This window comes from Balaenoptera ricei, chromosome 2 (genome assembly GCF_028023285.1).
Source record: "Balaenoptera ricei isolate mBalRic1 chromosome 2, mBalRic1.hap2, whole genome shotgun sequence".
In the NCBI taxonomy this organism is placed as follows: Eukaryota; Metazoa; Chordata; class Mammalia; order Artiodactyla; family Balaenopteridae; genus Balaenoptera; species Balaenoptera ricei.
Window position 1 is genome coordinate 70912214 of NC_082640.1, and position 16674 is coordinate 70928887.

At 38.2% G+C, this 16674-nt stretch overlaps 1 protein-coding gene across 1 annotated transcript in view; it reads right to left on the reverse strand.

Annotated features, from left to right (window-relative positions):
* Positions 1 to 16674, reverse strand: part of HACD3 (3-hydroxyacyl-CoA dehydratase 3) — a 32293-nt gene that overhangs the window by 3528 nt on the left and 12091 nt on the right. The window contains exons 3-10 of the mRNA XM_059915501.1: positions 16461 to 16534; positions 15362 to 15526; positions 13714 to 13765; positions 11205 to 11315; positions 5445 to 5572; positions 3648 to 3760; positions 2335 to 2441; positions 1640 to 1771 (exon numbers count right to left, since the gene is read on the reverse strand). Coding sequence (XP_059771484.1) covers positions 1640 to 1771; positions 2335 to 2441; positions 3648 to 3760; positions 5445 to 5572; positions 11205 to 11315; positions 13714 to 13765; positions 15362 to 15526; positions 16461 to 16534 — 882 coding nt within the window. The remainder of the gene's footprint in view (positions 1 to 1639; positions 1772 to 2334; positions 2442 to 3647; positions 3761 to 5444; positions 5573 to 11204; positions 11316 to 13713; positions 13766 to 15361; positions 15527 to 16460; positions 16535 to 16674) is intronic.

A 16674-nucleotide genomic window follows, 5' to 3' on the forward strand; every position in this document is an offset into this window, starting at 1 on the left:
TCCCTGGTGGCACAGTGGTTAAGAATCCACCTGCCATTGCAGGGGACGTGGGTTCGAGCCCTGGTCCGGGAAGATCCCACATGCTGCGGAGCAACTAAGCCCCCGTGCGCCACAACTACTGAGCCTGCGTTCTAGAGCCCGGAAGCCACAACTACTGAAGTCCGCACGCCTAGAGCCCGTGCTCCGCAACAAGAGAAGCCACCGCAATGAGAAGCCCGCACACCACAACAAAGAGTAGCCCCCGCTCGCCACAACTAGAGAAAGCCCGCGCGCAGCAACGAAGATCCAACACAGCCAACAAATAAATAAATAAATAATAAATTCTTCTTTAAAAAAAGTGATAGTATGTCACTTCTGAGTTTAGGTTATAAAAAGCAGTGTGGACATGATAGAAGTGCTAATTATCACTATAATGGCAATCCTATTACAATTGATAAATGTATCAAATCAACATGTTATACCTTAAAGTTATACAATGTTTTATGTCAAATATATTTCAATAATAAATAAATTTTTTAACGGCAAAAAAAAAAAGGCCGTGTGGCTTCTGCTTTCTTCCAGATCACTTGCTCTGGGGAGAAGCCATGTCATGAGCATCCGCGTGGAGAAGTACTATGGCAGGAAACTGAAGCCTCCTGTCCACAGCTACGTAAGCGAGCTTGCAGCAGATCCTCCAGCCCCAGCCAAGTGTGCAGAAACTGTAGCCCCAGCTGAGCTGACAGCTTGACGAAACCTCATGAGCGTCCCTGAGCCAGGGCCACCCAGCTAGCCTACTTCCTGACTCTCAGAATACATGCGAGATAATAAATGTTTTCTGTCTTAGGCTGCTAAGTTTTGGGGTAATTTGTTACGCAGAAAAAGATAACCAGTGTACTATCTGCTGTCACATCCTTCTGTTGCCAGGAGACCATACAGCCATACTTTAAGGCCACCTCAAGACTTGTGAAATACAACAGGGAGAAATATATGTAAGTATATTAAAATGTGTTAGAACTTCATCTAAAGTAAACAATCCTCATAATTAGGAAGGCTTTTAAATCTCTCATATTTGCAATAATTTAGGTTTACTTCTCTTTCCCTTCTTTTAGTGCTTAGTTTTTATGAGTTAAGGCAAAACTTTATGGTTTTATATAAAAGTAAACTAATAAATAAGCAACGCTTTATATGAGGAGTGGGGGGGCTTTCCTATTGTTGGGTAGAAGCCTTCTGACGTCTCTTGGCTGCTCAGAGGCCTTTACTGCCTTCCCTCCTTGCTGCCAGCTGTATCACCACCTCTGTAATAATTCCTCTGGATAAGGGATCTGCTACTGAAATTAGTAGAAGTAAAATGAGCTTTTTATTCATTTTTTATTCAGTTTTAAAAGAGCTGCTTAAATTGTTTTAAACATGAAATATGGTGAAGTCCCAATGACCTAGAGCATTTCAAGAAGATAACTCAATCACTGGAGATGTGGGAAGAAATACTTCCACACATAGCATATTCTCCTAATGGGTCTGTTTTGCAAAGTAATCGTTCTCTAACTTATTTCTACTCTTTTGAAAGTAAGAATACTAATAAGGATTTTTAAAACTCTGAATCATTTAACTCTACCTTCTAAGAAGTAACAGAAAAAAGGTCTATTACAGAGCCAATACTTACCTAAAAATAATATTATAAGATAAATCTGAAGAAAAAAGGAAAATCTAACTTTGATTTTCACTGGATATGGCAATGTGAAGCTGAATCTTCCTGTTTCATTAAATATTGGAATGGACTGGATCACTGAGACGGCTGAAAAGCAGAAACAAGAATGTTTTAGAAGCAAATGAAATACAGTCACATCTACTGATAGAACCTTCTAACCCCTCAAAGTTTCTGGGTTTGTTGAAAATGCTTCTTCCTCCTCTTTGTACAATGGGCTCATGTCTCTTTTTTTTTCCCCCTAGCTTTCCTAGGAAATAAGCCTCCAAGCTGACAACAAGGATAAATGAGGAACAGTCACCTGATAGCACTGGGCTTCCTATTCCATAAAATGAAGAGAAAAATCCCTGACTCACTCACTAGGTGTTTGTCGTAATAAAATGAAGTCATCAATAAGAACTTGCTTTGGAAAATTAAAAGTACCATAAAAATAGGAAGCATGCAGTGCATGACCACCCAGCTTCCAAACCTTAACAAAATGAGCTACTTCCTTGGAACAGTCTGGATACCAGGAGTATTGTGGCAGGAAGCCACTAGAAAGAAATTCTTGAAAAGTTCAACACCCATATTTCAGACTAAGGCTGGCAGAGGGAGGAAGAAAGATCTGGCCACCCTTGGAGCTAAGGTATAAAACCTAGAGTTCCTGAAAGTACCTTCTGCCAAACATCCCAGAGGATATAGGGGAATCCACATAGTGTAACGAAGCCATGTGAGCACCTTCCAATCCATGTCAATGCAGGAAAGCATGTAGAAGGGGTACCTATTGAAAATAAGGAATTAACATGTTAAAAGCCACTGAATGCAACCCTAGAACATCATTCAACAATAGTTTCACAATTAGCCACACATGGCTTCTTCTTAGCAGAATTATAAACTCCCATCATGCTCCTCCTCCAATCTTCAAAGGATATGAATTCTCAATAATGGCAGACTAAGTTTAGGTCTCAAAGGAACCCTCTATGAAAAGGTTCAGTATATAGAACAGGTGCTCAGAAGCATTTTGGCTTTATTCCTAGTTGATCTACATTCCAAGTAGGTGAAGATGACAGATACTTTGACAGACACTTTATCTCTGCATAAATGAACATTATGAAAATTAAAGTATACAAAAGACCTCTCATCTATGATCAGGAATACTCTATTTAAAAAGAGATAACATAAAAAAAGAAAGTTGCTTCCCCCCAAACAGTAAAAGTTAATATTAAGTACCTATAATCTCTTTCACCTTTGTGTTAAGTAGATTAGAGGGTATACTGGGTGCCATGGGATACAGACTCCATTTAAACACAGTCTAGGACTGCTGATGTCTTTTCTCCCTCTTAACTGTCAATTTTACCAAAATACCACCAAACCTAGAGCTGAGGAGTCAATTTGCAAAACCAACCCTCCACTTGACTGAAAAGCGAAGAAGTATGGAATAGGTATGGTCTGGTAAAGAAGAACACATCTACTCTAATTGGATCTTTTTATTTTTTTTAAGATATTTCTCCTATTGACAACTGAGAATGCAAGAATCAGATAAGAGGTCAATTCAAACTTCAGTAATCTTGTAGTAAAAGATTCATTTCTATCATCCCTTCTCGAAGGCTAGTCTTTACTGCTTCCATCCAACCTGGGATGCTCCTTCAGCCCCATGTTTCTTCAGCCCTTTCAAGAATTTTTCCATGTGAATGAGTCCTCTCTTTCTAACAAGACAGCAAGATCCTGAAGGGTAAGATCCTTTCATTTCTCTGGCTCTCTCCCTCTGCTCTCCAGTGCCCAGGCTGGTATGATGATCCATTGACTGTTTAAAAAAAAAAAAACTGCCTCACCTTTACAGAGCACACAGATGCAGGTAGAACTCTCCACACACAGAGCCTTAATCTCAAATCAAATGAGACTCTGGATAAGACAGCAACTCCCTCAAGAAGAGAGGTGCTCCAGAATGGGAGAAGCACTCAAACACCATCCTGGCATTTCTACCCACCTCAAAATTTCAGCTGTGCTCCATGTATAAAACACAAAGAAAACCACAGCTTTGTTTTGCATTTCTTCCATGGTGCCAAAGACGATAAACAAAATGAAGTTTCTTCCAAGAAGCTATTAAAAGGACCCAAAAGAGAGAAAGAAGTTTTAAAATATATTTTTAAAAAACAACATATAAATGTATTATCTGAAACGTAACCCCACTAAATTCAAGGTAAATAGAAAAAGACTGAGAAAACTTAGAACAAGTTAAAGTGCCCAAGCCAGTATTTGTGGACAGACGTGTGTGTGTGTGTGTGTGTGTGTGTGTGTGTGTGTGTATGTATTACACACGTTCAAACGCAGTTTAAAGAATACTGCCAAGTGAGTATCTGTGTCTGCATAACATAAGTTAAGAAACAGAACGTTACCAGTGTGGCACACTCCCTCCCTCCCCATAGTAAGTAACTACTATCTTTTTTTTTTTTTTTTTTTTTTAATATTTATTTATTTTTGGCTGCTTTGGGTCTTAGGTGCAGCATGCGGGATCTTTCGTTGAGGCATGCAGGCTTCTCTCTAGTTGTGGCGCGCGGGCTTAGTTGCCCGACCAGGGATCGAAACTTCGTCCCCTGTATTGGAAGGCAGATTCTTAACCACTGGACCACCAGGGAAGTCCCAGTAACTACTATCTTGCGTTAACCATTCCACTGCTTGTCTTTATAGTTTTACTACTTACGTATGTATTCCTCAACAGTATATTGTTTCATTTTGCTTGATTTTAAACTTTCTGAAATCATACTCTATGTATTATACTCTGACTTGCTTCTTACTCAATGTGACAGTCCCAAGATTCATCCATGTTGGCACATGTGGTATTGCCCAACTCCAAAAGGCTTCACTCACATTGTATTCTACATGAATGGCATGCCCTGGAGGCATGTGATGTGATGACACCGAACCTATCTTGCCCTAGAAATTCTACCCTGATGCTTATTTGTACTAGTCTTTGACATAAAAAAGTATTATTCCATATTAGTGGGTCACTCACTATCCACTTTTATTTTTTTGAACTAAACAAAACAACCTCTTTCCAAGGACGGAAAACCAAGAAATAACAAGGCTACTGTATTAACATCCTTTACCATGCAACTGATACTATCAGAATGCCAGAGCTGATATGCCAGAAAAGGGCTGAACTATAAAAACAGCATCCAGAAGAGACTAGCCAACAGTCACCTGATTCCCCGAGTCTGGGTTGGTGGTATCTAATAATGTGTAACTGCATAGTTAGGGAACAAGGCAAGGAGGCTGAAAGACTTTGATGTCCCATTCCTAATAGCAATCTTCCAAATATTAGGAAACAACCTAGATGTACTGGGGGTGGGGGGGAAACTCCCCACATGAGTCAGAAGAGCCACCTTCATACATGGAAGAAAGTCCAAAGTGAAGAGAGTTCCCAGGTATTACACCACCTTCATTGACCTGAGGTGGTAGGAGACCAGGCACACCCCTATCTAAGAAGAGGTTAGTGTTTTCCACTCCTGCCTGAGAATCAAGCTTCCCTAGTTTTAAAGCTCTTTTTATAACTTTGTGATATCACGAAGATATTATAAACAATAAAATAGACCTGAAATGGCAAAAGTCTATTTTTAAAAATATCCCTCAGGTTTCACATTTTCCAACTTGTTCAGATAAAACAATGCTATTCCTGTGCAAATAGGTATTTTTACTAACTGAGACTTCCCAGCAAAGTGTGGATACCTACTAAATAAACATTGAAACCTTTCATTCCCCACCCTCGAGCTCAACTGTTCAATACCTGGAAAAGAGAAGGTATCACTGATGACTTAGTGACTCCAATTGCTGCATTGATAGCTTCCACAACTGCCAGCATCTGGCAGAAATACATCATGTCAGCCACGGTGTGGAACGTGTCATAGAAGGACTCTATGGAACAAATACACATTAAGGGTAAATCAACCAGCAAATTCCAACAGAAGTATTTTGCAAACTAGATAACTCTTTACACGAAAGGAATTTTAGGAAAAGTATGATAAACATCCAGTCAGATTCAAGTTCACTATTCACCCCTCCATGGGCCTGAAGAGTAAATTCTACTGTTTACCAGAAAGTTAACACATAAACCCTGTATGCCCTTCTCAGTTTTAAAAGGCAAGAAGAGACACATACCTAGACTTCACTCAGTTATTATATGCTGAAAAATCTATGTATCAAGCACAATGATAATTCTTTTCAGATCCATTATCTCATTTAATTTAAAGCTAAAACTATATCACATATATCAACTGCAACCTAGCCTTTTAAAATCTCAAAAATTGTACAATCAAATAAATGCAGAAGTATAAAAGTACAGAATAAAATTTTCAAAAACCTTAATTGTATTTATATATTTAATCCTATTAATTCTTATTGAGAACCTATCCTAACTTAAAAATCTAAAATGAAAAAAGAACAAAAGTTTAGCAACAAGATTTTTCTCTGAAATATTACAGATTTCTAAGTGCATTAAAACAGAAATGAGGCTTCCCTGGTGGCGCAGTGGTTGAGGGTCTGCCTGCCAATGCAGGGGGCACGGGTTCGAGCCCTGGTCTGGGAAGATCCCACATGCCGTGGAGCCACTGGGCCCGTGAGCCACAACTACTGAGCCTGTGCGTCTGGAGCCTGTGCTCCGCAACAAGAGAGGCCGCGATAGTGAGAGGCCCGCGCACCGCGATGAAGAGTGGCCCCCGCTTGCCACAGCTAGAGAAAGCCCTCGCACAGAAACGGAGACCCAACACAGCCATAAATTAATAAATAAATAAAATTAAAAGACACAAAACCAAAACTGACTTTAAAAAAAAAAAAAAAACAGAAATGGTATAAACCTAAGAGTATGGAAAGTTTGAGTAAACCATAGTATATCTATTTCATGGAATATTACATAACAATTTAAATGACAGTTATTCCTTATGTGAGGACAACAAATGTGGTATCAATTTGGAGTGGTCCATAATTTAATATCCTTCACTTTTCATACTGATCCTCACTTGACATCCTGCATTCCTACATTCCTCTTTGCAGTGTTTCTCAACCAGGGCACCACTGACATTTTGGGCAAGACAGTTCTTTGTCCTGCACATTGTAGAAGGTTGTAGGATTCTTGCCTCTCTGCCTATTAAAGTAGTGCCTCTAAGAAATGGCAGAGTTAGGCACCTTACCAACAAAGATGACACTGCAGGCACCTCAAAAGAATACAGTTTAAATATCAAATGAATAAAACAAGCCCCTTGCAAAAACTAAAAAAACTCTCTAATATTTTCGCGAAAATGATCCACTTTACAATCCTGCTACAAAGTCAAATGCAAAAAAATGAAGAATGGTATATAGTGTTATTGCATAATTTTGCCGGAAAAATTCCACCAATGAGTAAGTTCAAAATTTGACCAATTCTTTTCTTTGAAGAAGTAACACAAAATTACAATTTAAATTTTTCTATATATAAGATAAAAAATGTATTCATAATTTTAAATGTCCCTTGTCAAGACAAAATCCCAATCAAATGTTTCTGTTGCCATTTACAATGAAATTCTGGTATCCTTTTTCAGGGGATTCACTTATTAATTTCTTGGACAAATTATCTTTGAAAAATGAGGTTCTCCATTACTTTGAACTAGAAAGTTGTGACTTAAGATTCGGCATATGGTAAATAAAAATAAGATCTTGCTGCTTTGCCTCTGATTTTATGGGAAATTCATCCTTGTTTCAATTCAGGAATAGAAATCTGATTTCTAAAATGACTGTTATAAAGAATATTAATGACATTAACACGCTTATAATACTGTTTTAAAAACAAGATGCAAAATTGTACACACAGTATGACTATAATTTTTAACTGCAGGAGAAAAAAAAGACTAAAAGGAAACATATGGAAATATTAACAGTGATGGACAATGGCTTATTCACCTCCCCTTCCATCCCACCGCACCTCCTCTCTGGTTTTCTCCCATTTTCCAAATGTACTTAAATCAGCCCAATTACTTTTATGATTTGAAAAAACTTTTTAAAAGTTCTAAAAGGCACTCATATGTTAATGGATATAGATTTAAATAGTGGTAGTATAAAATAGTATACTCTTTCTGGGCAGTATAAATCAGAATCCTTAAAAACAATCTGCCCCTAACACATTGTAAAGCAACTATACTCCAATAAAAATTCATTTAAAATAAATAAATAAATAAAATAAGATAAAATAAAAATAAAAATAATCTGCCCTTTAATCTTGTAATTCCACTTTAGGAACTGTTCCTAAGAAAGTTATATGGGTTTAGAAAGATATACAACAAGGTGCCAAGAATCTGTTGCTCTGATAGATGGGATTATGGTAGAGCTTTTGTTTTATTTAAGTCTTTAAGTAATTAACACATTTTAATAATTAGAAAATTTTTTTAATTTAATAAAAAAGTATTAATAGAGAGACAAGAGTTTCTACATAAACCTAAGAGTTTGCTATTTCCTTAGCATGAGAAGTTTAGCACATACATGTTTACGTGATAAAAACAAGTACATGTGTAGAATTTGCCATTCACCAACATCCTTTATTCAAAAAGAGATAATTGCAAAGGGCAAACTATGACCCTGGGTACCAGGCCCAGGTCCTTATTATACCTTTGAGGACAGATAAGAGAAGAATTACACCAGCAGCTCCATTCCAGTAGGTGGTTTAGGAAGGGGCTCAGAGCCAAAATAGAAATTACAAATCCAGGCAGCTTAAACACATGACCCAGATGACTTAGCAGCTTTTGGAGTGGATCACCTAACAGCTAGCAGGCTTGAACATTCAGAATCGATCCAACTATGTTAGGTTAAATAAATTATTTATGAATTTGAATGTACCTAGTCATTCCATGGGACTTGTGATAAATTCATACTAGTAAGAGCTACAGATCTGAGAACAACTGTCTGAGACTTCGTTTCTTTAAATAACTCATCTGTAGACCTCTGGTTACACATGACTATAAGATACTAGGCATTTGGGAAGTTGTTCACTAGCCTGCTACTGTGCTTTGCAGAATTCCAAGGTATTAAGAAGGCTGGAAAAACAACGTGCACTTCTTTCGCAAGAATCTGGAGCTAACTGCAATTCACCTTCACAAAACTCAGATGGGAAAATTTAGGACTGAAGAGTAAAATAGTCTACAGGATTTTTTTCTCTTTTTAAATAGTTTATATTTTCCATTATGCTTATATTTTTCCTCACATTTACTTTAAAAAATAAGGAAAAAATTTTAAATGATCTTTTCAAACCATATGAAAATGGTGCCTTTTCTTCCAATCATTTCACATTTATTGGTTCAGTTTTTTTCTCCTTTTTATATTGGTGTGATCAAACTGGAAAAACAAATTTATATGTTACCTTTTTAGCCCATCATAATTATTCTTCCATATTATTATAACCTCTTTAAATACTTTATATTTGCTTTACAACATTCCACTGAGTGAACAATCTAAACCAATCCTTCAGTGATGGACATTTAGGTAGTTTGTAATTTGTCACTAATACAAATAATGCCATAAATGTGTATCTTTTTGAAAAAGCTTTTCTTGTAGTTTCAATTATTTCTTTAGAACATATTTCCAGAAATGAAATAACCAAGTTCAAGGCTATGAACAGTTAAGGTTCTCAATGCACCTTGCAAAATGATTTTCCCAAAGAGTTGCTGTACTTATGGACCCTCCCAGTAGCCACTGTTGTCTTTGTTTTAGCATATGTTATCTTGAATTAGGTGTCTTTTACAACTTTGCAAAATTGATACATAAAAAATAATATTTTTCATTTCCTTCACCATTACTGAGTTAAACATTTTGTTGTGTGCTGAATTAGTTTTATTTCCTCTTATGAACAGCCTGTATATGACCCTTATTTATCTATTGGGTGGAATTTTCACATTTTAAAATCAATTTGTACAAGTTCTTTATATGTAAAAAAAAAACAACCCTTGCCGATATTTGTTGCAATTTTCCACCAACCCTCCATCCCCATTTTGCTCAACTCAATATGCTTTTAATCTTTAATGTTGTTTTGGCTGGATGTTTTTACATATATAGAAATTTAGGCATTTTATGTAGTCAAATACATTGACCTTTTTCTTCATGATTTCTTCTATCACTTTTAAGGTTAGAAACTCCTAACCCTCCACATGTGATTTTATAAAAATTTACTTTATCTTCTATTATGACTTAACTTTTTGATATATGGCTCCTAAATCCTTTGGGGGGATTTATTTTTGTATACAGTGTGAGAAGAGTCAAACAGATTATCTGCCTCCCAAACCTAACCAATTTTCCTTGGAAACATTTTCCATCTAATAAAAAAAAAAAATGATTGGAAAGTATTTTCCCTTCCACTGATTCATGATTCCTTTTTTTTTATCATATCCATAATCTGGAGATAGATATATATATATAAAACATAAGACCTATTTCTGAGCCACTTAATCTGCTCTATTAATTAGTCTATTCTTATACTAGCACTACACTATTTTAATTACATTCTTTCATATCAGGTAGAGAAAGTCCTCTCCCATTACCCTTTCTTCCCTCAAATTTTATTATCTATTTATTGTTCACAATAAAATTTCAGAATACTTTAGATCATATTCTCAAAAATGTTCTGTTGTCATTTACTTTGGCCAGAATTCTGTTAAACATATAAATTAATTTAGCAAGAACTAATATCTTTTTTTTTAATATAAATTTTTATTTATTTTATTTATTTATTTTTGGCTGAGTTGAGTCTTCGTTGCTGTGCGTGGGCTTTCTCTAGTTGCGGCGAGCGGGGGCTACTCTTCATTACAGTGCGTGGGCTTCTCATTGCGGTGGCTTCTCTTGTTGCGGAGCATGGGCTCTAGGCGCGCAGGCCTCAGTAGTTGTGGCACGGGGGCTCAGTAGTTGCAGCTCATGGGCTCTAGAGCGCAGGCTCACTAGTTGTGGCGCACGGGCTTAGTTGCTCTGTGGCATGTGGGATCTTCCCAGACCAGGGCTCAAACCTATGTCCCCTGCCTTGGCAGGCAGATTCTTAACCACTGCGCCACCAGGGAAGCCCCAAGAACTAATATCTTTATGATAGTCTTTTCATTCAGTTTTACAATAGTCCATTTAGTCTATTTAGGCTCCAAAGGGGTGAGATCCCTTAAGGACTTGTATAACTTTGACACTGTGAGTATCACATCAATTTATTTAGTTATAAATGAACTATCAAGCAGTGAATAAGAAAGGGATGTCAGCCCAAGATGTACCCCTGGCTAGCTGTGTGGATGTGGATCATTTCTTTGACCATCTCCAAGCCTGTTTTCTCATCTATTAAATGGACAGAACATCCAGTCTGCCTGTTTCACAAGGCCAAGGGAAGTGAAAGATGTGAACATACAATGAAAGGCATGAAGTGCTACACAAATATGGTGGGGGGGTAGGGGGTGGGAGTGGTGGTATTGTTAATACCAAAGGCAGAGACTGTTACTTTTGGTGAATAGGGGGCCAAACTACTGAAAAAAGAAAACTAGCCTTGAAATTTTGCACTTGCCTTTTCCCAAGATAAGGAACCGCACAGTCATGTTGACAAATATCCAGGAGAATCCCAAGAACTGCACTAGATTATACATGAACAGGTATCCTTTCTTCAAGCTTGCAAGAGCTGAAAAGCAAAGCAAGGTGGTAAGCTGTTAAAAGCAGTAGTCACAGCAGGAGATGGGTATGTGGGGCATACTCGGATGACTTCATCCCTCTTTACTACTTGGGTGCCCTAAGCTCCCCCAAAAATACCTGGCCCAGGTCTGCAACAACCTGGGCTCCTGGTCCCACAGAAAAACAGATAAGGAAAAATTATAAGGAACACTGTAGTCCAAGGTATGTGTTCAGCAGTCTTTCCCCTCACAGCATTGAAGAGTAAGTATACAGACTTAACAAATCCAAGAGGGAAAAAGAAAAATTACTTCTGGCAAAGAATGACTGACTAGCTAAGGAGGCATTAAAAGGAAATAAAGCTATACTCAGCTCTTGCTCTTGTCATCTTAATATAATCTACAGTTTCTTCTTTTCTAGAATTTTTTTAGGTCATGTAGGTCAAACTAGCTCAAAGAGATAGAAACTGTAATTAAAAAATTCTGATATTTGCTCATATATCCATCTAAACAAGCATTAACTGAATACCTACAATATACAAGATACTGTGAGTAGCACTACTGAGATTCAAGGATGGTTAAGACATGATGCTGCCCTCAAAGAGTTTACAATCTAAAAACCATATTACAAGATTGAGAGTGATAGGTAATGTCTTGTGAAAATTTCAAGGTGAGAAAAATGACTTTAGGCTGGAGAAGCATGTATCAGGCAAGTCTGCACGGCTGAGATGGTATCTTATCTGGGCTTTGAAAGATGGTAGAATGAGGATATAACCAAAGGAGGAAAATTACAAACCAAGAGGCAGGAAGGAGAATAAGGGACATTAATTTTGTCTGCAGCCTAAGAGTTTGTGAAGACAGAGCCAACTATGGAATTAAGGAAGGAGTAAGGAGCTTAGACAGAGTCATGGCTGAGTCAAAGGAGTAGGGCAAAGGAAAGGATAATTCTTGAGAAGAACTACAGAGTTCGGGTGTTGCTGCTACATATGTATTCCTACCTACATATTTTTGTAGCCACATATCAATGTTGCTACAGAGATATTCTGCATAGACACTTGGTTGATGCTCAAATAATCACGATTAGTGTGGTCAATCAAAAATAGCCTTATCCTAAGGGGCCAAAAAAGTCAGACTTGTAGCAACATTTAACTAATTAAATTTTTTTACTTCAAAACTACAAAAATTTATTACACTTCCCCATATATAGAACTTCTTTCATCAGGAAACTTTACGAATTTAGATAAAACTGTTAAAGCTTTTTCTAAGATCCTCAAAAATCCATATATAAGAATTTTTACATATTTCAGAAGTTTATCCCTCTAAAACACCAAAAAGTTAATTCAAATCTCAAGGTGGCCTTTTTATGTTGTTATTCTTCACCTTCACTAATCCTCTCCCCTCCTCTGCTTTTCTAAAGCAGAAAATTCCTCTAAATTAGTGGTTATTCAATTTTTTTAAAAAGCAATAAAATGTCTTTTTCAAAGGAAACTTTATTCAGAACCCTAATACATAAAACACAAAAGCCAAGCTGCTCTGATTGAAGTAGACCTGCTTGCTTGGCCTATCCCTCCCTCCAAAGCATCTCTGGAAACCCCTGGGGTACCATGGAACATAGTTTGAAAACCACTGCTCTAAAACTTTCCCCTTTCCTACTTATGGCATGCCAAATAAGTGCCACTAAAACTGAAAAAGTTCAATTTAGGACATACGAGAAACCCTTATCTTATTCTACTTTTCAGCATTAGTTTTGTATAGACCTGCATGGTCCTCCTACTAGAACGGAAGCTCTTTGAGCACAGGTGCTCTGATGGAGTCACTGGCTCCACATCTCAAGGGCCTAGTGCAATGCTTTCCATACGCCACAAATGTAAGATAGCTGCTGAATTTAATCTACGATACCCAGACGATAATACACTTACAGAGCTTCTTGCTTGGGTAGAAACAGAAATAGAACTGGATTTTTAAAAGGTTAATGAACAGCAGGACTATACAGAATACTTTCCATCTTTAAGGCTGACAACCACAGCCATTATGATCTCAGTTGGGACAAAAACACCAGGCTGGAAGAAGTGCAATCATGGACCTATGCAGTAATCTCCACACCTCTGCAGGACTTGCTGCCACCTAGCACCCTACCTAGCACCCACCTATTAGGCCAGTCCAGGAGACTGAGGTTCTTCCATTCTGCTATACCAACCTTGGTGTACTCAGATGATGTTCGGCCCCCAACAGAAGGAAAACCTTAAAAGTAAGACTTTTGATGTGGGTGTGCACAGCTTAAGCATTGGACATTAAGGATTTCTCATAAACTCCCCTACACAATGCGAGCACCCCTGTCACATCACACTCATCTATACCCCCATCTCTGTCACAAGTTAACTGGTAACTACCACAGCAGCAAGGCCAACTTACTTTCAGGGGAGCCTTGGCTTTCAATTCTGAGTTTATTTAGGCGTTCTTCTTCCTAGAATTAGGACAGAAGTTTTCCAAGAACACAAGTTAGACTACTGTATAGCACAGGGAACTACATTCAATATCCTGTGATAAACCGTAATGGAAAGGAATGTGAAAAAGAATATATATATGTATAACTGAGTCACTTTACTATATAGCAGTAATTAACACAACATTGTATTTCAACTATACTTCAATAAAAAATAAATTTAAAAAAAAAAGAACACAAGTTAGAATTTCCAGATGCTTGCAGAAGTCCCCATGCTGGATAAGTGATCTGGCTCCCTCATAGCCACCTCCTTGCTTCCTTGGGGAAAATGTCCTAGCTCATGGTGCCAAAAAGCCTGACTCCTGACTGGGTAGCACTGGTATCACAGAATGCCCATCCAATGCTCACAGAATTAAACCAACCAGCTGGCTTCCAAACTACAAAGTGGGCAGCCTTAAAATCCTGGAGCTGGAAAAGACATCCAGAAAATTTGTTATGGTTGTAGAAACAAAATGGAAATTTAAGGCGGGAAATAGATTGCTATTTTATTTTTAAGACCTCTATAATATAATTTTCCAGAAGCTAAAATCACGTCTCCAACATCAGTGTGAACTTATACTAGGTTAATATAGATATAGATGGATATATATGGAAATATTTATAGATAAGTGTATACGCATGGGTTAGTATACACAAATAGATTTCCTTGTTCTATCAGCTGAGAGGGCCTAAAAGCAATGACACCCCAGAGGCAATGAGCGCACCTAGCACCCAGATCTTGGTTTCCACTACCATTCTCCAATAAAAAGAACAGAGCAGGGAATAAACGAGATAAACCTGGCGTAGCTTATAGTGCCAGGAATTAAGGATTAATTTCTTTAAAAAAAAAAAAAAAAGGCCCATGATGATGGAGCTGTGTCAAAGGGACACAAGAGCCAACTGCAAGAGCTTCCAGTGGCCAAAGCTAGAAAAATTTGAGCAACAAAATAAATAACATAGTATTGGATTATAACCCAAACTATAAAACAAATATTCATGAGTCCATACTGATATAAATATATGACTGAATAAATAAATGATAGAGAACAGAAAAATCTCCCATGCAGAAGAATTCCAAATAAAGTATACAGATACTCCACCCTAAGAATGGGAAGTATAATTCCTGACTCCTTAAGTGTGGACTATGCATAGTGACTTCCTTCCAAAGAGAACAGTAAAGGAAGGAGAGGAGTAACATTACAGTAGAGAAACCTTACAGGGGAGAAACCTGCCAAAAATTACCTCAGCCAGATGATCAAGATTAATATCAACACTGATAGGTCATATTGATAGCACATATTCTTGATATGACATGATAAGAATGGCACTTTACCTCTGTGGGCTTCCTCCCCAAAACCCATCGCCCTAGGCTAACCATGAGAAGAACATCAAACAAATCCCAATTGAGGGACAGTCTACAAAATACATGACCAGTACTTCTATAAAACCACATCTCCAGGTCTTTCAGGGAATTTATAACTTTGTCCTTATTCTATCAGATTCTGATAGATATCTGAGGTGGCCCAAATAACTTGGGTTCCTCATGACTTCTGTCTAGATCCTAAGGTCCTTACTGACCTTGGCTCTGAGCTCCATTTCAGCATCAGACTCGTCCAGCCAACGATCAAAGTCAGGGGCCAAAAACAGTGGGCGCTTCTCCTGCTTGGTGAGTCTCTCCCACCACTGGCTCACCTTCTTCTGTACCGTGATGTTCACCTGCCTCTGGGTCAGTTTGTAAACCAGCTAGGAGAGAAAGCAAGAACGTGAGAATGCCCTCCCACATCCCCCGCTCCTTCCCCTGAAACTGTACAAACCACTGTGGCCATACAGAGAAGCTGCACTGTATACTTACTCCCCTTCCTTCTTTGTTCCTAAAAGTCCTGAAGCAAAGAAAACATCCAGACCAAGGCTGGTACAAGGAAGAACTGGTAAAAACAGCCATGTCTTTCTCTGGTTCCCCCCGTGAATGACACAGGAGGAAAGCGAGATAAGAAAGGCAGATAGTTCCTGGTTATCCTAGCAGAAACTGGCATGAACGTCCTACCAGATCTACATCATGCAAGGCACTACATCCAATCACCTTCTCAAGTGCACCATTACCTTCCAAATTTTCCTCCCATGAAGATGACTCAATTCAAATGGTCATTGGTTTCTGGCATTGTTTTAGAAAGGCCTGCCTCAAGGCCAGAACTGTACTGTATCAGTTACAACTTTTTCACAGGGAGTCTTTCACTACAGAGTCTTCTCAACTAAACTCAAATTCTTAGGGGCTGTTCCAGCTCATCATTCTTCTATATGGCTTCTCCCTTTGCCTCCAAAGCAAGCCCCAGACAGATTCTCTACCCCTTAAACCACTGCTGACTATTAAGAATCTCAGAGCTGGAAAGAACCATAGAGATCACTTAACCCAATCCTTCACGTAACACATGAGGAAACTGAAACTCAAAGAGGTGAGGAGAATTATTCACACCACTAATAAATGGCAGAGCCCGGATTCGACTCAGGTTCTCCAACTTTCCTCTTCCTCTGAAGCTAAAACCTGGGCTCTATTCCAAACAAAAGTATATTCTACTTTGGTTTATCTTCTTCTTCCCCAGAATCCTTGCTCCCCATTTCACAAAACTACGAGTATTTATTTCTTAAAATGTACAGGGAAGTGAGGAAGGAAAGAACATACCTCTGGCTTCACAAGGTCTAAGAACTCCAGGTGAAATTCATAAACATTGTCTCCTTTGGCACCATGCCCCTGAGCTATAAAGAAAGAAATGTGGGTTACCGTGAACTTGTGCAGAGCGAGGCCATTCAAATGTTAGCTTAGTGCAGTTCTTTCAGGGATATGCAAATATTAATGGGTCCTGCAAATGAGTGGGGGCTTGTGAGCAGAGCTACTC